This window comes from Salminus brasiliensis, chromosome 22 (assembly GCF_030463535.1).
Source record: "Salminus brasiliensis chromosome 22, fSalBra1.hap2, whole genome shotgun sequence".
Classification (NCBI taxonomy): Eukaryota; Metazoa; Chordata; class Actinopteri; order Characiformes; family Bryconidae; genus Salminus; species Salminus brasiliensis.
Window position 1 is genome coordinate 19427677 of NC_132899.1, and position 22274 is coordinate 19449950.

Consider the following 22274-nt stretch of genomic DNA (forward strand, 5'->3'; position numbering starts at 1 on the left):
TGCAAAAAAATAAAGGATTTTAGTCCTCATCAGTCACAATCGGTCTAATTGAAAGAAATACAGGCTGAAAATATGACATCATCTTCAGTGCAGACTCTTAATACGAAACACTTCAGCTTTGTTAATTTTGTTGTGTACTACTTTCTGACCATTTCAGCATCTGTTTACCTGGTGTGGGGAACTTGGGTGCATCTCGAAATCCTCCATATTCCTCCTCATATGAGTGAGCCAGCTGCTGAAAACATCTGCTAGCAACATCTGGGGCTGACGGTAGAGATTCTCCTGGGTTGGCTGAGATGGATGTGCCCTTCCGTAGAGCGTCAACCACCCGTTCTCCACTGGACTCCAGCGCCTCTCTGTTATTTTGCCACTGAGGCCAGGGCGGGATTGAGAAATCAGCCATTGAAAAACTGGACACAAAGCCTCACAGTGGCAAAACTCTAGAAAAGACTAGGAAACTTTGAAAGAGACTGCCTGGACTTTGCAAACCTGCATCCTTAAATAGATAGCAGTACATTAAAAGAAAGTGTACACTGTACCTGTTCCATAATCCGCAGAAGTACAGTTTTAAAGCCAGGTCTCCTGCCGCTGTCTCTTGGAGGGAAATATGTGCCCCCTATAAATGGTCTCAGATTAGGAGTAAGCCAAACACTCATCGGCCAGCCACCACCTCCACTAGTTGCCTAAGAGAGAAGTGAGTGAAAACAAATAAACCGGCACATGACTTTGCATTTAATGTGTACTTCACTTACTCATCATAATGGTAAACTGGATCAGTGTGATTTCATAGTGGGTCAAACCTGCACAAATGTCATGTAGACTTTGTCAACATCAGGTCTCTCCTCCCTGTCAACCTTTATACAAACAAAGTTGTCACTCAGGATCTTCCCAATTTCCTCATCCTCAAACGACTCTCTCTCCATCACGTGACACCAGTGACAAGTCGAGTAACCCACTGTGACAGAGTACAACGTACCGTGTGAAACACAAAGTGGACAAAGTGACAGGAGCGGTTTCAGACTTTCAGATGTGGCTTATTCTCTTACCTGACAAGAAAATGGGCTTGTCTTCACTTTTAGCTTTGTCAAAGGCCTCTTGGCCCCAAGGAAACCTAAACCAAAGCAAACATTACAAGCAGGTGTGCATTATTGGATTATTGGAAGTACATTTTCTATTACATTACCCATTATTAATCCATTAAAGGGCCCATATGTGGAAAAATTCCTTTTTTTTTTACTTACTTACTTTTCATTTTAAAAGTTGGATTTATATATATATATATATATATATATATATATATATATATATATATATATATACCTTTCACAATGAAGTTACAGTAAGCTGGACTGGAAGGAACAGAGGTTATTTGCATTTATCAGTAACAAAAACAGCCTGTTTAAAGAGTACGTTCATCATCAATATCTGTTGGTATCCTGCCCTCTCAGCACATTTGAAAAATGCACGTTAGGTGATCGATAACAAGCGTGTGGAGATGGGGTGTAGTGAGGAGCAGGCAGGGTGAAAATGAGCCAATTGTAGAGTTTTCCGCTTCGTTTGTTGGATATGGGCTCTTTACATACTACATACTATCTCTCAATAAATGCATATACTGAGATTGTGTGATAGAATAAAGAAGTGTGTGAAAAGCTCCTTATCTGGGCAGTAAGTGTTTAGGAGTAATGGAGTTAAACACTTAATAAGTGCCAAAAGTAGTGTTTTTACACCACTATGTTCATTAAAAACATATTCTAAAGCTCTCCTAATGTGAGTCTAGTATTACTTATAGTTATCATCCAACACCTGGATTGGTAAATCAGGGTTCAATGATAAAATCAGGTGAGCCGGTGATGGAATTCAACAAATCCGTTCCCTGCTTGGGGCGTCCGGGAGAAATCTACGTGCGTGCTTAGGTGCCTGAACCTTTGTGAAACTGTATATTTTCTCCAGGATCACAAGAGAACACAGTCTGGTGATGTTGTAAGGAGGTCCTCACCAGTCCACAGGGTTGTGTGCATGCTGCAGCAAGTAGGGGGACCTCTCTTTCCTCAGGCGATTGGTGTGTTTCGGTGGAGGTAAACTCTCTTGCCCATCACTGCCTGATGCCATACTGAAGCAGGCTGCCTCAGGCGCCCTGCTCAAACAGAAGGAGGCTGATCAAGAGTTTGCATCCGTGTAAAAGCACAGATAACCTCACAGAACATCGCTGATCGGGCTTCTTTCAGATTCTCCACATCTGACTGAGCCAAAACAGAGAGTTACAGTCATTACTTACTGAGGGTTGAAGCTCACCAGAAGGCTGATTTAATTAGCTATAGCCTCCTTCTAATCAATTAGTATGCTAGCAGGGTAGCTAGATAGCTAGCTGTGTGCTATATGCTACAGGTATCAGTGAATCATGCACACCAGCAGAGCTACCGAGCTAACGTTAGATTAGCTAGCTAATCTTGGGCACCAGCTTTGCTCTGCGTCCTTTTCACTTGCTCACTTTCTGTCAGTTTGCTTTTTAGGCAGCATTTTCACACAGACATGTCGCCGGTTTGTCGTGGTGCTTAACGTGATCGCAGGTCTTTTGCTGGACAGCTTGTTTGCTGGACGCTTCGCCTGCACCGTTGAGTTCAGTTTGTTTACATCGGTTAGCAGACTGGGGCAAAGTGACACTTAGCCAACTAGCCCTCACACACAGCACTAAAGACAGCGATTAGTTAGCTAGCACTAGCGTCCCGGCTAGCGGCACAGCGCTGGTACCACGAGAACCACCCTTAGCTCGTCCTCGGACGCGTGTTTAGCTTTTACCTGAAGCTGCGCTGACACCTGAAATTCACAAGTCTAGGGTAGCTGTCAAAGTCCTGGGTGGGCGTGAGTTCAGAGCCCCGTCTGTTAAACAAAGTGCGAGTACGACCTCTGTCTTTTTTCGAGAAAGCTCCACTAAGCAGCCTGGAGGGTCCGAAGCGTCTGGTAGATGAGGGTGACCGTGTCCAGACCAGTCTGAGCATCCTAAACGCAAACCAGTCCCGCCTGGAGTGCCGACTTTGGCACTGGACTGGACGTGAAGCCGCGTGAAGTTCACACACCGGCCACAAGAGGCCGCCAGAGCTCATGGGTCTGTAATGCGCCATGGTGCAGATTTCTCTGTACTACAGAGCCCATAAAGGATCAGGGTGGAAAATATTTGGAGTATATTTATTATATTTATTTAATACTATGATTTAATAAATATACCCTATGAACAAAAGTATTGGGACGCATACTTATTAATTGTTTCTTTCGAAATCAATGGAGTTTATTTTATCCTGCTTTGGTTGGTCTAACTGTCTCTACTGTCCATCTAAGGCTTTCCACGAGATGCTGGACTAGGTCTTGGAGGTCAGGATGCTGGATGATCACCACCCCACCTCAGCCCCCTTTCTCCAAATCTTCCCAAAGGTATTGGACGGTGCACCCACCACCAGTCCAGAGGACACAGTTCCACTGCTCCTCAGCTCAATGCTGGGGGGCGTTGTACCCCTCTAGCCCACGCCTGGCCAGTAGGTTCATGTTTATCCAGCATTTGCACATCTGTGTCAGCAATTGGTTGCAACTTAAAGTAGTTGAATGCACTCATTAGAAGGGGTGTCCACAAACATTTGGACATATATTTCCCTCAGTTTAGAGCGGATGTTTTAGTTCAAATGAGGGGACGGATTGTTAAATTAAGAAAATAACCTTTATTCCCCTAAATATTCTTTTTCCACCTTGATCATTTAAGGCATCCATAGTTTAATCAATATTCGTGTAAAATTGTAATTATTGTAGCCAATAACTGACCTTCCAACGCTCGCTCTTGAGGCTGTTAGGTTGGTCTTGTCCACAGGGGGCGACACGGCTACCGCAGGAGCAGGTCCTGTACCCCGGATGTAAAAGCCTGGGGTCGGATCGTCCCCTGTCTTCATAACAACAGAGCAGGGAAACATGGTGGACGTCGGAGAAGACGAGCTAAAGAAGCTCGAATACTTGTCTCTAGTGTCTAAAGTTTGTACTGAGCTCGACAACCACTTGGGGATCAGCGATAAGGACCTGGGTAAGTGATTAGGTTTATATTAATGACGGGATCGTTAGGGAATGCTAGTTAGCAGCTGGCTAATGTAGCCAGGCGGTGTGGGGCCGATTCCTCAGACCTCAGAGGCGTTTCTGGACGACTTCAGCTCGTCATTTGTTAAAACTAACCTGCACTACATGTTCAGCCAAGACATCTTACACGACATGTGAATTTACACATGTTTTGAGGATGTGTAGCCCGCTGTAGATAAAGAGAAAGGAGGGACTGGCCTCAGTGTTTCTGCTGTGTGAGGCTAGCCGCCGTTAGTGTTGATGGCTAGCCGTGTGGTTCTGTCGGCCCTGTTCTCACGAGGAAAAGCGCCGCAGAACCCTCCTAGCACTGTCTAACATTCACCTCGAAACTTATCCTTATCGGTTGTTACATATTTATCTTGCTTTGACAACTTCTTTAAAACCTCGATCGTCTATAAACCCATCGTTGCTGTCACGCAAAAGCCTTTTAGCAAGCACTAGCTAACGCTAACCCTCAGCACTAGCTACCTCTCTTTCTTCTCTAGCTAGGCTAGCTATAGTTTTGCGTTTTTCACTTTCTGTCCTAATTGTGAATCTGGCAGTTGTTCTTTACCTTATATTAAAACAGAAACGCCCTTAAATGACTTAATCTTTTTATATTTACTTCCTCTTGAAACATCCTCTTGTTTACTGTCAGTGTTTAAGGTAGGTAGCCAGATAGATGTGTGTGGAGGATACGAGTGTAATCCCTATGTTCACACAAAGTCGAGTTACCTCAAGATAGTCTTTCATCTATGATGTTTTATGACTATGTGCCAAAGAAATCCACTCATTGAAAAGCTTGTACTGAGGTAAGGAAGTGTGACATGATGACATGATGGTGACAAGTTACATTAAGACTGGCCACAGTATAGCGTGTATAAATGCAGGTGTCGTGCTTATCAATAGTGCTTATCAAATCATAGATCATAATTAGTCTTGATTATTAGGATATACTGGAGTGGTGTGTGTGTGTGTGTGTGTGTGTGTGTGTGTGTGTGTGTATGAATGACATGGGCTAAAATCATTTGCACTAGTTTTGATATGTTTGAATGTGGCATCACAACTTAAATTTCTCTAAGTATATTTATGTCCTGTCACTCACCGCCTTTGTAAAGCTCAGGTAATCATTCTCTATAGCTGAACAAGCCACAATATACAGAGGAAAGCAGAACTATACGTGGACTGTGTAAAAAGCAGCTTACCTGTGTGTGAAATAATAATAATGATGATTAATTAATGCGGACACCCCTTTTTTATGATGTTTACAGCTGAGTTCGTCATCAGTCTTGCAGAGAAACACCCAACATTTGATGGCTTCAAGTCTGTGCTGCTCAAAAATGGGGCAGAGTTTACAGTGAGTGTGGTCTCATTTTTATGTTGGTTGTAATGTTCTTTGTTGACCTGGCTCACAGTGACTTGTGTATTTATTTAAGAAAATTAGAATGTGACCAAAACGATGCAGTTACCATGTCGTGCAATTCTGCGTTGATCGTACTTGATGTTCATATCCTTTCATCTCTACAGGACTCCCTCATCAGCAACTTGCTCCGTCTCATCCAAACCATGCGGCCACCACCTAAACCATCCACAAGCAAAGGTTTGTCAGATGATGCTCATTTTGATAAAGTAAATGTTATTACAATATAGTAGTATACTAATACGATCATACATGTGAATAGTTTTCGGCTTATTATGAAAACTTAATTCTTTAACATTAGGACAGAGGTTTAGATTTTAATGTTCAATGTTGTTTTAATGCATTGTGTAGGTGAGCCTATTGTCAAGCCAAAGAGTGAGAAAGACAGGTTAAAGGAGATGTTTCCAGCCCTGTGCAGAGCAGACAATCCCACCACCAGAGTAAGTCTCTCTCGTCTGTTTAGACTCTCAGTAACTGTTGTGTTCCAGTTGTGTACATTCAGCTGTTTGACATCAAACCAGAGACCAGTAAAGTAAATAATCGGTTTATTGTTGTTGACCAGACCATGCTGGATGAAGATGATGTGAAGGTTGCAGCTGATGCCATGAAAGAGTTGGAGATGTTTATGCCCAGTGCCTGTGGACCAGACCTGAAGAGCAGCAAACAAAGGTTAGATTCAAGGCGGTCACCAAGAAAAACTTGATGTGAATCTTAAGGTGGTGGTAAAGTCCACCATTGTTGATTTGAAGGTGGTTAATTTTGGGGGGGTAATAGAAATGATTAGGATCAGTTTGTTTGTAATATTTGATAGAAATTGTGCTCTGGACTATTTTTAAATGTGTTGCTATTAAATTAGGTAAGAAGATTGATGCACTAAATAGTTTCCTAGTGACATGTTTAGGATGCATCAGTTCATATTTCTAATGAAATGAATGTTCTTTTCAGATCTGACGGTGCCAGCAGCAGCAAGAAAAGTCGGAGGAGCAGAAGCCGGAGTAGAGACCGAGATCGAGACAGGGAGAGGGACCGGGATAGGGAGAGGGACAGGGATAGGGATAGAGACCGTGACCGGGACAGAAGAAGACGCCACCGCTCCCGATCACGTTCCCGCTCTAGATCTCGCTCTCCGGGTAGGGAGAGAAGGCGCAAGACCCGCTGGCATTCCCGTAGCCGGTCCAAGAGCCCTGGCCGAGGAGACAGAGAAAAGGGCTCGGACCGATGGAAGGACAAACATGTGGACCGGCCGCCCCCAGAGGAGCCGTCAGTCGGTGACATCTACAATGGCAAAGTCACCAGTATCATGCAGTTTGGCTGCTTTGTTCAACTAGAGGGGTTGAGGTAAGTCAAGATAATGAATGCACCCGGTGCGAGATGATATGGCTTTAGATTTTGGCTTTGAATGGAATTGAACCTAAAGAGCTGTTATAATCATATATGCAATTGGAGTCCTCTTTTCTTTTTCTCTTTTTAAATTAAGGAAACGTTGGGAAGGGTTGGTTCACATTTCTGAACTGAGGAGAGAAGGCAGAGTGGCAAACGTGGCAGACGTAGTCAGTAAAGGTCAGAGGGTCAAAGTTAAGGTGTTGTCCTTCACAGGCTCTAAGACCAGCCTCAGCATGAAGGTAAGTTTGGGGAAAACTAAGGAGCATCAGGTAGATAAACATCTACTGTTTTACCTCTCCAGTTGAGCCTGTATTCATGACTTCCATGTCTTTTATTAGGATGTTGACCAAGACACAGGTGAGGACTTGAACCCCAACAGGAGGAGGAACGTTGGAGGAGAGGGTCAGGAAGAATCAGCTATGAGGAATCCGGACAGACCCACAAACCTCAACCTGGGTCATGCTCCTGAAGTGGAGGATGACACGCTAGAACGCAAGAGACTTACCAAGATCTCTGATCCTGAGAAGTGGGAGGTCAAACAAGTATGTGTTCGTTCATTCTAACGTGAAGCTTCAGGAGATACATGGGTTATTTTCTCTTTAGTTATATCTAGTTTGTTTTGTGAATGGTGTTTTGTGTCAACATAGTCATAATTTTGAGTTACCACTAGGTGGCAGGGATGTCTTGACTGAGGGAAACTGCTGTATTGACCCATTTGAAACATATTTGCAGAGTGTTGTACATAATTAATAACGTGGGTTACTCAATTATTCATTTTTCTCTGTAGATGATTGCTGCCAATGTCCTCTCCAAAGAGGAGTTCCCAGACTTTGATGAGGAAACAGGGATCCTCCCTAAAGTTGATGATGAAGAAGGTATGCTACAGCTTCTTTAGCATTCATTTTTGCTAAATGTTGACCTTTGCCATTAAAAAAAAATGTGCTAAAAAGGGTTCTTTGAGGGATGCCATGGAGTAGTCTTTTTTTGGTTCTAAAAAAAATTATAAAAAAAAAATAATAAATAAGCGTGAAGACTGTTGAAATCTAGCTATAGCTTGTTATTCTCATATGAGAATTAGTAGCACTCAGCATTTTAACTTTAACTGTCTGTCTCACAGATGAGGACCTGGAGATTGAACTGGTGGAAGAGGAACCTCCTTTCTTGCGTGGACACACCAAACAGAGCATGGATATGAGTCCTGTGAAAATAGTGAAGGTCAGTAAACATTCTTAAACATTAGGATCAGTCCGCTTTGTCTCTCTCAGATTGGTGAAGTGTCTGTAATTCCTCATCACCCGTGTGTCCTTTTCTCAATCCCTTTCAGAACCCTGATGGATCACTTTCCCAGGCAGCCATGATGCAGAGTGCTCTGGCTAAAGAGCGACGGGAGGTGAAGCAGGCGCAACGGGAAGCTGAGATGGATTCCATCCCCATGGGCCTCAACAAACACTGGGTTGACCCCTTGCCTGACAGTATGTTGTAATGCATTTGTGTTTGTTTTGACCAGTGTGATATGAATTTTAGGTAATACAAATTATTTTTCTTTTATTTAAAACTGGAATACTATACCTTACTCATAATTTTCCACTGATACAGATATGGTAATCTTAATTGTCTGATATTTTCTAAAATTGGCCTGGGCCTAGTATCGATTCTATAGTCACTGATTTTGGGAGATGAATCCAGTGATTGGTTTTAGAATGTTTTCCTGTTATTTCCTGTGTATTCGGTGTATCTTGAACGTTAAACGATTAGACCAGTGTTACATAATGTTGAGTTCAGCCTGTGGCCTGATGTCCATCTGGTTTCCTGCACCCTTTTAAGGGCGGATGGAGGATTGGCTGCAGTTATCTCTGCTGTGTATATGCCCTCTGGCCTGGCAAAAGTCCATCATGTTAGTCTCTCAAATGCACTTTCCTTTCTCTCCACACCCTCCCCCCACCACCACAACACGTGCACAGCGGATGGAAGGCAGATTGCTGCCAACATGAGGGGCATCGGCATGATGCCCAACGACATCCCTGAGTGGAAGAAACATGCTTTTGGCGGCAACAAGGCCTCATACGGAAAGAAGACGCAGCTGTCAATCATTGAGCAGAGAGAGAGTCTACCCATCTACAAGCTTAAAGAGCAGCTCATTCAGGTATTTGCTTTATGAACTACAATGCAGCGACTTCATTACAATACAATATACCAAATCAACGAAAAAAAGAGAAAAACACTTGGACAGCAAGATTAGCACTAATTTTAGCCCATGTGTGGTAGGTGTATTAGCTAGGTAGTCTAATTCAACTACACACCCAAGCTAAGGTGTGGCACTTAAGTTTATATATAATTAGAATTCTGGCACTACCTTAAAGCTTTAATTTAGTCAATTAATTCATGAATAGACCATCACATTTAAATCAGATCTAAAGAATACATGATGAAGTGCTTATTGGTCAGTAGATTTGTACATTTGATCCATTAACAAGCCTTGATGCTTGTTCCATCCATCTAAACCTATACCTGGTAGAAATACTGGGAACTTTCTAACCTGTCCTGTTCTTGTCATTGCAGGCTGTTCATGACAACCAAATTCTGATTGTAATTGGGGAGACTGGCTCAGGGAAGACTACTCAAATAACTCAGTACCTGGCGGAGGCTGGATACACAACACGTGGAAAGATTGGCTGCACCCAGCCCAGGAGAGTGGCTGCCATGTCTGTGGCTAAGAGAGTGTCTGAAGAGTATGGATGTTGTTTGGGACAGGAGGTAAATACTGGCTGATGTGTTACTTTGGATTTTAGATATTCAGTATCCATGTAAATGAAAACTGCATGTTTGCTGTAGTCAGTTGGCTTGATCCTTGCAGGTACAAGGAAAAGAGATTATGATCTATAATTCTAATTGAATTCTTCTTGTGAACATAGGTGGGCTACACCATCCGTTTTGAGGACTGCACGAGTCCAGAGACGGTCATCAAGTACATGACGGATGGTATGCTGCTGAGAGAGTGCCTTATTGACCCTGATCTGGGCCAATACGCCATTATTATGCTGGACGAGGCTCACGAGAGAACCATCCACACTGATGTGCTCTTTGGTTTACTTAAAAAGGTATTGACATGATACAATAAGTCATTGTCTTTATTGTCTTTAAAGCTTTCTTTCTAATTAAGTTAGTCTGACTCTTTAGGGCCCCAATATTATTGTGCAAAGTATGACTTATGAATATCTTCCCATAGTCTAATGTCTGCTGTATTTAAGCTTAACTTAAGCATCTTCTTTGTCTGAAGGCTGTCTGTGTTGCAAAAGTAATGTAAGCAGAATTTAGATCTAGATTTAGATTTAGGGCTTTCAGTCACCCATGCCTAGATTCCAGTGCATTTGTGGCCATTTTATGAGTGTTATCATATTTCTGGTTTATGTTTACTCTCTAGTATTGTACAAAATTATTCAGTATATCAAAATGTGTACCCAGGTGCCTTTGTTTTGTTATTTGTTGTTAGGGCTGAAGTTTGGTACTGTACAAATTTCCATGGAGATGTAGGTTGTACATATGAACATAGAAAGAGTTGATGCCTGTTTTTCTTCTAATGTCTTTTTTTTTTTTTTTGGAGTAGCTTCTAACTTTTTGTTTCTCCCCTATAAACTTGTTCAGACAGTACAGAAGCGGACAGACATGAAGCTCATTGTGACGTCTGCTACATTGGATGCTGTAAAGTTCTCACAATATTTCTATGAGGCACCTATCTTCACTATCCCTGGTCGCACTTATCCAGTCGAGGTTCTGTACACTAAAGAACCTGAGACAGACTACCTGGATGCCAGTCTCATCACGGTCATGCAGATCCACCTTACCGAACCACCAGGTAACCACCCAGTACTTTATGATTATAGAGATGGAAGCATTGCACTGTAATTACACCAGGCATCTTCACCATGCTAATCTAGAAGCCAGTCTGTCCTACATCTTTTCATTAAACCTTAACCGTAACCTCTATTTGTATCTGCAGGTGATATCCTGGTGTTCCTTACTGGTCAGGAAGAAATTGACACGGCATGTGAAATCCTTTACGAGCGAATGAAATCACTTGGTCCTGACGTTCCAGAGCTGATCATCCTGCCTGTGTACTCTGCCTTGCCCAGCGAGATGCAGACCAGGATCTTTGACCCAGCTCCACCTGGAAGCAGAAAGGTGGGGTAGTCTTTCTCTTCTGGTAGAAGCTACTGTAGTCTTCTGTCTTTAAACAAGTCATGGTTTTGACTTTGTACATTTCCTTGTTATACAGGTGGTTATCGCTACAAACATTGCTGAGACTTCTCTGACCATCGATGGAATCTACTATGTGGTGGATCCAGGGTTTGTCAAGCAGAAGGTATACAACTCCAAAACAGGCATTGACCAGCTAGTGGTGACTCCAATCTCTCAGGTATGTTCCTTAGTTAATTAGTCGCTACACACACAATTCACCATAGCTTTGTGAAGCCTTGTACTGCATTTCCATAACAAAAAATGCTTCACTCCGGCACAATGAAAGTGCAGTATTAAGTATCTTCTTTTTGTTCCAGGCCCAGGCAAAGCAGCGGGCAGGCAGAGCAGGTAGGACCGGACCTGGGAAGTGCTACAGACTGTACACAGAGCGTGCATACAGAGATGAGATGCTCACCACCAACGTACCTGAGATCCAGAGAACTAACTTGGCCAGCACTGTGCTCTCTCTAAAGGTGTGGTTTTTAATGCATTCATAAACTTTCTTTCTTATCTTGGCTTATTGTAGAAACGGTCACAGTACATATATTAAAATCTCATGAATAATAATAATAATCTCATGAATCCATTTTCTCTTCTTTTCAGGCTATGGGTATAAACGACCTGCTGTCATTTGACTTCATGGACGCTCCTCCTATGGAGACTCTAATCACAGCCATGGAACAGCTGTATACGCTAGGAGCTCTGGACGATGAGGGACTGCTCACTCGTCTTGGACGTAGGGTAAGAGCTGAGAGAACTGTTGATGCATTTATTGTACTTTAGAAGTGCAGAATATCTTGGCTGGTGTTTTTTAAACTGGAGCAGGAATCTGGGCCATCTAGAGGTCTGTGAGTACTGATTTAAAGAGACTGTATTTAGTATTTGTTTAGTGTATTTGCGCACAATACGAAGATTCATGCTAATCAATTCTGCCTCCACCCTTTCTGTTTGTCTCAGATGGCAGAGTTTCCTCTGGAGCCCATGTTGTGTAAGATGCTCATCATGTCTGTCCACCTGGGCTGCAGTGAAGAGATGCTAACCATTGTCTCCATGCTCTCTGTGCAGAACGTCTTCTACAGGCCTAAGGTAACATTGCAAGATGCCCACTCATGTAAAACTTACATAAGTAGACTAGATGGTCAGCATTACAGTTGCATATCAAAGCACTCTATTGAAGAGCCTAAGATTAGCATAGCAGTGTTAAGATTTTATGTGTTTATCTCTAACTCTACATCTTATGTGCCTATTATATTTCAGGACAAACAGGCCCTTGCTGACCAGAAGAAGGCCAAGTTCCACCAGCCTGAGGGAGACCACCTGACCCTGCTGGCTGTGTACAACTCCTGGAAGAACAACAAGTTCTCTAATCCCTGGTGCTATGAAAATTTCATTCAGGCGCGGTCCTTGCGGCGTGCGCAGGATATCCGTAAGCAGATGCTGGGCATCATGGACCGGTAAGGACTTTTCTATCGCAGTGTTGGAACGTCTAGCTTGCATTTAGCTCACTCTGGTCTCCATGCAGGCAAAGTAACATTTCCTTATCCCTTCCTTCCAGACACAAATTGGACGTGGTATCGTGTGGGAAGGCCACCGTGCGTGTACAGAAGGCAATCTGCAGTGGTTTCTTCCGTAACGCAGCCAAGAAAGACCCTCAAGAAGGTTACAGGACCCTCATTGACCAGCAGGTGGTTTACATCCACCCTTCCAGTGCCCTGTTTAACCGCCAGCCTGAGTGGTATGTTGACCTGAAGAGTGTGAAGATAACAGTGATTTTACAGCCCTGTAATTGCGTATTCTTTGTTCCTCCTAACGTGACTACTGTTTCATCTTCCTTCAGGGTGGTGTACCATGAATTAGTCTTGACCACCAAAGAGTACATGAGGGAGGTGACCACCATTGACCCGCGCTGGCTGGTGGAGTTTGCCCCAGCCTTCTTCAAAGTGTCAGACCCGACTCGCCTCAGCAAACAGAAGAAACAGCAGCGCCTGGAGCCTCTCTACAACCGTTACGAGGAGCCAAACGCCTGGAGAATCTCCAGAGCTTTCCGGAGGCGTTAGAATACACTTGCACGATCTTTGTAGACTACTTCTGTCCTGGAGCGCCACTGTAGAGGGGCGGATCCACACCCACAAAGTGGAAGCAGGAGGATATCATAGATGGTGGGGATTTCTTCCCTCCTTTTCACATGAACTCATTTGTATCATCCCATTAACGCAATGTTAAAGATTTTGAATCTTTCTCCTTAAATCTTTAGCTATTTATCTATTGTTGGGTACTTAGTTAAAAAAAAAAACTTACAACTTGTGTTGTAATTTATTGTAAAACGTTTCAAATGAAACTTATTTTGGTTCAGATTGTCTAACATGGTAATTTTTTTGTGTGAAAGAAATGTCTATAGAGCATTGGTCTCCGTCCTCGGTCTTCAATGGCCCACTGTCCAGCACACTTGGGTGCTAGAATTGCTCCCAGCACAGCTGACCCAACTAAGCAACTCAATAACAAGTCCTTGCTGAGTTGAAGTAGGTGTGTCAAAGCAGGGGAAGGACAAATGTTCAGGGCCCGTAAGACCAGGGTTTGAGACCACTGCTGTGCAGTATATCTTACCCTGCAGCTCTTTATACAGTGGACAATAAACGAATCTTCAGCAAGCAGACCATCAATGACTGAAGTGCTGACAGGGAAGGAGGTCGTGATTGATCCTGTTAGTTCTGTTAGTTCCTTCTTTTTCCTATCTTGAACTGTCCTTATTTAGGATTTACTGTCATTTATGGACCATGACTCAACACAGGATCAGCGTGCTGAACCAGACCAGCTTTTTTTTTTTATTATTTTTTTTTTTTTATTGTAATTTTGTTTCATGGCAGGAAATTATTGGGAATTGAAACGTGCAGAAGCTTTTTATATTGTTACCCTTCAGTTGTATTTTATCGTCTGGGATCGTTTCCGTGCTGCGTTTAATAAACTTTTCCACTTAAAAGGCTTTTTGTGTAACCATTATGCTGTTTCATATTCAGCAGTTGTTTCCAACCCTGCTCCTTCACATTATCCTACTCTGCTCCCAGCACACCTGATTCCGCTAGTAAAGAAGGTAGAGCAGGAAACCACTATAATATGCAACACAGGGTTGAATAGGGTCCACTGATCCACAGTGCTATGCAAAAGTATTCACCCCCTTAATTTTATTTTTGAAAGACTGACCATCAAAATGTGTTTAAAGTGCTGGTTGGTTTCATGTAACAAGAACTGAGAAATGTGTTCGACCTCTGTGTTGTTGAAGCTTTACTTTCACACTGCTGAAAGATATTGTCCTAGCAGAGGCGCTTGCAGGTGGTCTCTACCTGTCAAGAATTAAAAATGTTCACTTTTGTATTAAAAACGTATTAGGACTGGTCAGATTGGTTCGAACACACAGAAAGGCTACAGTAACTTACGATAGATAACCACTCTTAAATTGTGATGAGCAGAAAAGCATCTGCCTTGAAGCGTATGGGCTACAACAGCGCAAGGCCATGCAGGTTTCTAATTCTGTCAGCCAAAAACAGAAAGCTGAGGCTTCAGTGAGCACAGGCTCACAAACACTGATGAGTTAAGGACTGGACGAATGTAGCCTGGACTGATGAATCTTGATCTCTTGGCAGCAACAGCATGAATCTGTGCACCCAGCCTGCCTTGTGTCAACAGTCCAGACTGGTGGAGGTGGTTTAATGATGTTTTTTGTTTTGTTTTTTACTTGGGATAATCCATCATGGCTTCAGTGCTGCAACAAATTATGTGAATACTGATGCTGATGCTGACCATGTGCATCCTATGTGTATGGTCACTGTTTAGCTTCTAACAGCTGCACAGCAAAGATCTTCTCAAACGTGACCTTGAGTTTGCCATTCTTTACCCAAAAAAACACCTTTGCGATGGAGTTGAATGGGAGATTTAGAGCATGAAAGCGTGTGACACAATCATGCCAGCATGGACTTTAAATGGGAACTTTATAGGATCTTAAAAACACACACTAAGAAATTCATAAGAATGTTCTCAATTCTCCAAAACATCTGAAGATCTTACATTTTCTCTTAATTGTTTTTATAAGATCTTTTAAAGACACTTTTCATTGTTTTCTTATGTATTAAGTTTTATTAATGTAACAATGGTCTTTTCAGTTGTATTTCATAGCTTATCATAAACAATGTGTTTTAACATTTGATTTGTCAAATATTCCATTAAATCAGTGGAGAGCATTGGAGAGCAAAATGTAGAAAAACCTTTTCAGTAAACAAGAGCTTGAGGTGAATTTTCTTTTTGTAGACACTGACAGTACTTTAAGAACAGTCTCCACTTTTGATCCAGTTAAATCAGACAATAATTCTGTAATTCGACCACTTAAACAGATCATTTTAGAGGCTTACCTACTGAATTCTTACACTGTAAGACAAGTGTGAGGCGAGAAGGTTAAGAAAATAACTATTTAAGAGCAGAATTTTTTGAGAATACCAACTGTCCTTAGAATCTTTCTTAAAGATAACAATTCTTACCATTCCTTAAGAAAATTTGTGGAATAAAAAGCAAATCTAAGGAGAATGTCTCTCTAAGACACTTTTGTAAATCCAAAGAAGCCCCAGAATCTCAAAAAAAAAAAATTCTAACATAGCGTAGAACTGATGAAGCTGTTCTGAGAGCCAAGGGTGGCACCACCCCATATTAGTACAGTGTTCCTAATAAAGTGCTGGGCGGGTATATTATTATGTACAGTACTGCAATCAGTCACCTCAGCAGTGCACTTGGTGGCTAACTTGGTGGTCTGTGAACTTCAGCCAGTGTGTGAATTTGTTCAGCTTCATCAGAATCTCACCTGATTTACCTGAGTCACTTTAATACAGGATTGATTACATAAGCTAGGGATTGGACAGTAACTGCCTATCCTGCAGTCTTCCTCAAAGAGGGGTTTGCAACACACTGATTTAAACACACTATTAACCACAGTATTTCCTCTATATTTTGCTGGATGCTCCATGCAACATAGTTTATGTGTATGTATGTATAAAACCATAGGCTGGTCTCGCTAAAATCAAAGATGACTTAACGTGAGATGTCTGTAAAGCAAAAAGAGTTTATTTAAACAGCATAAACAGCAGATTTACTATCAGGAATATGTGATTTTGTTAAAAGAAAAAACAACAACAACACTGGGATATTACTGATAAACATTGTACTATTTATTTATAGTATTATTATTCAAGTTATTTGGATTATAGTGTTACTGCTTCTCGAGAAATGCCCTCCTCGCACTACAGGTCCAGCACATTGTTCAAGCTGGGATTCAAATTCTTCCTGGCTGGTTGCTGAAAGAGTAGCCGTGTGACAGTGATATTTACATCATGGAAGGCAATTCTGTGTTGAGGTGTCTATGTCCAACGAGCCTTCAGGAACTCTGGGAAGATCCTAGTGAGAGTGACGTATTTAGTGACAAATGTTTGCGCTGGTCACACGTTGCTGAGTAGATACGGGTTCCACGGGACTGATATATTAGAGGACTTATATTTGGCTTGTTTACATACTTGTACGCTAAAGACGTTTGTTCGAAAAGAGCCCTTTGTTACCCGTTGATCGGCGGTTTCTCCAGCGGGTTGCATAACTAAGTCATAGATAAACATCTCACCTTTGTATCCTGGACACCAGTATCTTTAGCTTGACATTCAATTGGCCAGCATAGTGGGAAAACAGTCTGGTCTCAAGATGTTGTGGCAATAAGATGGGGTCTTTATTTAGCCACTTGTTGAACCACAGTCTCGTGTTTTTATTGGATACGCCTCTTTCAATTCTGAGAGGAATCAGGAGTCCCTAATGATATTAATTTAAACAAACCAAAAAACAAACAAAGAAACAAAACAAAAAAAAAAACACCATAGCCTTATATACAAGTGGATGGGGTTGGGCATGTGCAATAGGTGCATGGTAAGGGGGAAGGTGGGGGAAATCTGGGTGTTGGAGGCGTTAGTACATGTAGCCTTTGGAGTAGGGCTGTGGGCCCATGTTGGTGGCGGCTGGTTCGGAGGGGTAGGAAACGCCCTCGTCCAGGTGTGACAGCGGCACCGTGTCCTCTTCGTTCACGTAGCGCTCGAACTCGGCCTTCAGGCTGGGCCGCTGATTGTCGGGGAAAGCCAGGGAGATCAACGCTTCCGGTTCACATACGAATTTGTAAACATAGCGCTCGCCTGCCACCTGAACACACAGAGATCAGTGTAATCAGACACAATGAAATCTTAGCAGTAAATGAAAAAGCTGTTGTAGGATTAAAAAAAAAATGCAATAATCAAAACTTTTTTTATTTCCTATATTTAACAGAGAGCAGGGCTAGTTTTACAGGCAAATATTTTTTTTTTTAATATAGAAAACATACTGTGAAGATAATGATATATAAGTGTAGATTTTCTGTCTTTTTCACAATTTTGGAATCTTTATTTGAGGTCAGTGCACCAGAGGGGGCTATTTGCAAAAAAGGTGTCTCCTATTAAGTCACTTTATGAAAGTGTTAGTACCTTTTGCATAATTCCTTTCTCGTAGTAGTAGCGCAGGGAGCGGCTCAGTTTGTCATAATTCATGGCTGGACGGTTCTTCTGCATCCCCCACAGCCTGGCCACCTACAAGAAGAAAAAAACAGGAGAGACGTGAGAAGAAAGAAAACGGGAAGATGTGCTTTTATTCAGGAAGCCACTGTAGGGGCTTTACTGTATGTACACACACAAAGCTGTGGCTTATTACATTTCCTAAGGATTATTATTTAGTAAGTATGTAGAAAACAATGGAATTCATGTCTGAAACCACTGGTGGGCCTGTGGAGCTTGAGGGGTCACTTTTTATATTTTGTGTGTGACAGAAAATGTTGACATCACCAAAAACCATCACATTATATATCAATAATACATATTAAATCCTGATGACATTTCAGTAAGGTCCACAGGCACTTATGAATGTACTTCAGTGACTGTTCAGCACTACAGGGTGTTACCATGTCAAAACACTTTCAAATGTCATTCTGATGAGACTAGGACAACTCCCCCACATGCTTATACAGTACAGTTCCTTTTATGGACCCAAAAATGCATTTTCAGCAGCAGAAACCAGAAACCAACACATTTCAGTAACCTACACATCTCTTCTCCAAAAACAGTGCACACTTTGTATCCAGGACCAACTGAATGTGACCAAAAGCTGAATGATGTGCAAATGGTACGACGTACCCCACATGTGGGGGCTAATTGTGGCGCAATTAGTGGTTTCTGTGGTGCAATCAGTTCATACGTGCATATGGCTGCTAACCGAATGGTTGGTGGTTCATGCCCACCCAGGTGCAATGACTGTTGGGCAGTGGTGGCTCAGCGGTTAGTGCACTGGGCTATTAATGACAGGGCTGAGGGTTTGATACCTGGGCTCGGCAAGCCGCCACTGTTGGTTCTTGAGGAAGGCCCTTAATCCTCCCTGCTCCCCGGGCGTTGCAGTAATAAAAAAATGTGGACACGTCGGCTCACTGTGTGTGTTTGCTCACTAGTGTGTACGTGTGTGTTCACTGCATGGATGGGTTAAAGGCAGAGGGCAAATTCCATCAGTGTCCAACACTAATAGTAAACGTGCATGTCTTGTCTTGTGCCAGACTGAGGGGCAAGTTGAAGTCTAGCAAATCTTCCAAAAACATAAAAAATTTGTGTTCATTAAAATGAAAAGATGAAAAGAATAAAATCAGATCAAATATAAGCACCATCAATTTTTCTTATTATGTTTTTGATTCATTTGTAAATGACAAATCTCCAAAGAACTGACTACTTTCAAAATATGTTGGTGATCTGGAGTTTTCTCATCGTTTCCATTGGGAGGCAAAAGTTGTCATACTGTGTTGTCAAACTAACCCAGTGGTATGGAGGCTGTACATTAGGCCAGCTAGCTCTCACTGTGGGTTATTCGCTTTAATTATGGTTCTAAATGCTGCTATATTTGCCTCCAATAGAATGATTAAAATGGTCTAACTGGCTAGTGAATTCTCTCATTTATACACATGGACAGTGGTGGCTATTGGTGACAGGGGTGTTGGTCTGATACCCAGGCTCAGCAAGCTGTCCTTGAGCAAGGCCCTTCACCCTCACCTGCTCCCCAGGCGCTGCAGCGATGGCTGCATGTGTGCTTACTGTCACTGAGTGTGTTTGCTCACTAGTGTGTAACACAAATAAAAAATATGGTTGTGTTGTCTTGACTGAGGGGAAATTTTAGGGTACATTGGTCCTTGGAGTGAATTTGCTGACGCCATTATATGAAAATATGAGAACATAATTAAAAGCACATTGTTTTTTAAACAGTTCTGACTCCGTAAAAAAATTTTCATATATATTAGTTTGTGATTCTCTGCATCTGAAATAGAAGCTACAATAAACTAGTACAGGCTTGAATGTCTGAACTGAATAGGAAGATCTTAATTGTTATTTGTCAACAAAGACATCATTTCAGGCAGAATTCAGGCAGGGCTGTGTACAGTTGTCCCTGCGGTGCTTGTTGTGTTTGATTTGTCAGAGAGCTCCGTGGTGGTCTAATTGCAATAGTCAAACCCTGGCAGTAATGAATGATTAATGCTGTACAGTAGAACAGGCCTGATGGAGGCATCTCTGCATGACAGGCTGCTGACTCATGCTATTTAGCCGTCTACTGCCCACAGACAATGGGAGGTTAACATTCATGCCTCGACCACAGCAGCACGCTTTGACTGGGAGTGGAGGGTTGTAATATTTGGTAATGGAGCCGTTCTCCATTTTGTTTCACTCTGCTGTTAAGTGGGGTAAATAATGCATAGCTGCTAATGGATGTCGACTATGTGTGGGTGGGTAGGAACTGGAGAACGGTGCTGATTGCAGGAAAAGAAAACTTTGACTGTTCTCTTCTTATGCTGAAGAAACAAGCATCTTTCAGGTTCCTGAGTTTAAAACTATTCACAGATGCAACATTACGCAACTGTAATTTGCACACGCATTTCTAAAGTATGCGCATCAAATCAAAGGCAGGCTGATCCAGTGAGCCCTTATGAAATCCTCAAACTATTAACCATCATTTTCTTACAACAATCTTGAAGCAGTGCATCAAATCCAGTCCTTATCTACCATGGGCTTATGAAACCTGCAGACCCTCACCTCTTCTGGCTCGATCAGTTTGAACTCCATGCCACGGCCAGTCCAGGCAATGAAGTGTGCATTGCCGGGATCATCCAGGAGAGCCACCAAGAACTGCCATAGCTGCAGTGAGCCACGCCGCTGATAGGGGGCGCCCTCGCGGAACACGCTGCCTCCCTCCTGCTTCACCTCACCTGAGCATAAGAAGAGAAATACTGTAAAATCTAGTGTACACAAGTTTTCACTAACCCCTAATGTAGCTGATCAGCCAGGATATGTATTGGGGTCAAAATGTAGTTTTCTTTAGTTTAGCACTGGAGCTACGAGGCTCATCTAACTAAAAACCACTGGAGGTCAAGAGTCACCCAGAGCTGTTATATAAGTACATGCACAACATGCCCCTATCCTAACCTGCTCAAACTGCATCCAGGTCTTTGGTAAGGTTGCACAGACTTATGTGATTTATAGCATCCATATGCCTGCATAACACCCAAGTACACAAAGGGGAGTAGAAATGTAGCACATTTTAACATCCGTTGGCTGAAATGAGGTTGAGGTCCTTGAAGTATACTGGCAAGTCTGTGCAACCCTAATGACCAGGATGCAGTTTGAGAGGCTTGGGGCACATATTGTATATACATCAAAATAGACTGTTGACTTCTAGTGTTTGTTAGCATCTTAGCTTATTGTAGCTAAAGAGGTAAACATGTCTTGGCTGATCAGCTACATCTTAGGTGGCAACTTGTGTGAATTTGAATTTGTACAAAACATGCCAATTTTCTCTTAAATCTCCTTGACAAATACTGTATATAGATAAACTACACCCCAGGTGATGGCTTGAAGGGTATAAAGCCCCCCGGCATTGAGGTGTGGAGCAGTGGAACTGTGTTCTCTGAAATGGTGCTCCATCTAATACTTTTGGGATGAGGGGAGTTGGTGATCATCCAACATTCTGACCTCACTAACGCTCTTGTCTCTGAATGCAATGCAGCAATGCTCCAAAATCTAGTAGAATTTTTTCCTTGGACATTAGAGACAGTTACTCCAAAAAAGAAAATACAGGATTTAATACCCTAGATTTTGGAAGAAGCAATGACTGTGCAGGTGTACAGATACTTATGTCTATATAGTGTATACACTAAGCAATACGGTATTAAGCTGTACACTCGTATATCTTCTAGGTGGTAGCTGAAGTGGGTGCTTTTTACATTAAAGGCACTATAGAAGCCGAGAAACAGCTTACACTTGCAGTCATCATTCACAAAGTGGTGGGCAGATGTCAATGAAGCAGACAGCTTCGGTGTCTAATATCAGTCTTTTCCCACAGTGTATTCACATCAGCCTGGTATGAACGACTCTATGCTGTACCAAACCAGATCGTGGGAACTTCGGCTGGATAACTGACACCTCAATAGAGTGCTTCCACCAGTTCAGCCAGTTGAAATGATCTACAGCTATTCCAGCTATCCCATCAATCACCCCAGCCATGGGAACTAGCAGCTCTGCTTCTTCCACCACGTCACAAGAGGCTGGATCATCGATGTGCATGAGAAACCATAGCCTCAACCTGCTACAGCTTATATAAAAACATCAACTGGTCATTGTTCAGGACAATATCAGACGACTTTAGACACTGGATGATGTTACTGAGGCAGGATTTTGCAATATGGTGCATGTAACACTGTGCTTGATAGTGATCTGATCTCAGACTATGAACTATGAGAGGTTGTGTTTCTCAGGTTGTGTTTTTCAGTGTGTTTTTTTTTTGGAGTTTGAGAGTTTGAGCTGAACTACGTTAATAGTCGTGCACAGCGACTGATCGAAACTCACCTTCAAATTTCTCAGGAACAACACGGGAGTCGTTTTCGAACATGTAGCCTAGAAACGGGACAAATTCAGCGTTAGCTCCCTGGCTAGTCTCGAGTCATGTTTTTTGCATCAATTCAGGCAGAAAGACAAACCAAACAGCACAGTGATGTATTAATGATAGTCTGTTTTAGAAGCAT

General features: G+C 42.4%; 3 protein-coding genes across 3 annotated transcripts in view; 1 reads left to right on the forward strand and 2 right to left on the reverse strand.

Moving 5' to 3' along the window:
- The window catches only part of spata20 (spermatogenesis associated 20), a 43637-nt gene extending 40602 nt beyond the window's left edge, over positions 1-3035 (reverse strand). The window contains exons 1-6 of the mRNA XM_072667808.1: positions 2797-3035; positions 1997-2134; positions 1047-1111; positions 801-955; positions 540-683; positions 169-370 (exon numbers count right to left, since the gene is read on the reverse strand). Coding sequence (XP_072523909.1) covers positions 169-370; positions 540-683; positions 801-955; positions 1047-1111; positions 1997-2134; positions 2797-2996 — 904 coding nt within the window. The 5' untranslated portion in view covers positions 2997-3035. The remainder of the gene's footprint in view (positions 1-168; positions 371-539; positions 684-800; positions 956-1046; positions 1112-1996; positions 2135-2796) is intronic.
- Positions 3036-3349: 314 nt separating this feature from the next.
- Positions 3350-13277, forward strand: dhx8 (DEAH (Asp-Glu-Ala-His) box polypeptide 8). The gene is made up of 24 exons (XM_072667016.1): positions 3350-3426; positions 3854-4060; positions 5361-5446; positions 5617-5689; positions 5861-5949; positions 6072-6178; positions 6455-6847; positions 6987-7131; positions 7231-7434; positions 7680-7767; positions 8010-8107; positions 8217-8364; positions 8854-9035; positions 9452-9646; positions 9805-9990; positions 10535-10745; positions 10890-11071; positions 11166-11306; positions 11446-11601; positions 11732-11869; positions 12086-12214; positions 12386-12582; positions 12684-12863; positions 12966-13277. The coding sequence occupies exons 2-24, from the start codon at positions 3952-3954 to the stop codon at positions 13183-13185; spliced, it is 3657 nt and encodes a 1218-aa protein (XP_072523117.1). The 5' UTR covers positions 3350-3426; positions 3854-3951; the 3' UTR covers positions 13186-13277.
- Positions 13278-16256: 2979 nt separating this feature from the next.
- Positions 16257-22274, reverse strand: part of etv4 (ETS variant transcription factor 4) — a 38159-nt gene continuing 32141 nt past the window's right edge. Inside the window, exons 9-12 of the mRNA XM_072667114.1 lie at positions 22099-22146; positions 20290-20462; positions 17659-17760; positions 16257-17341 (exon numbers count right to left, since the gene is read on the reverse strand). Coding sequence (XP_072523215.1) covers positions 17114-17341; positions 17659-17760; positions 20290-20462; positions 22099-22146 — 551 coding nt within the window. The 3' untranslated portion in view covers positions 16257-17113. The remainder of the gene's footprint in view (positions 17342-17658; positions 17761-20289; positions 20463-22098; positions 22147-22274) is intronic.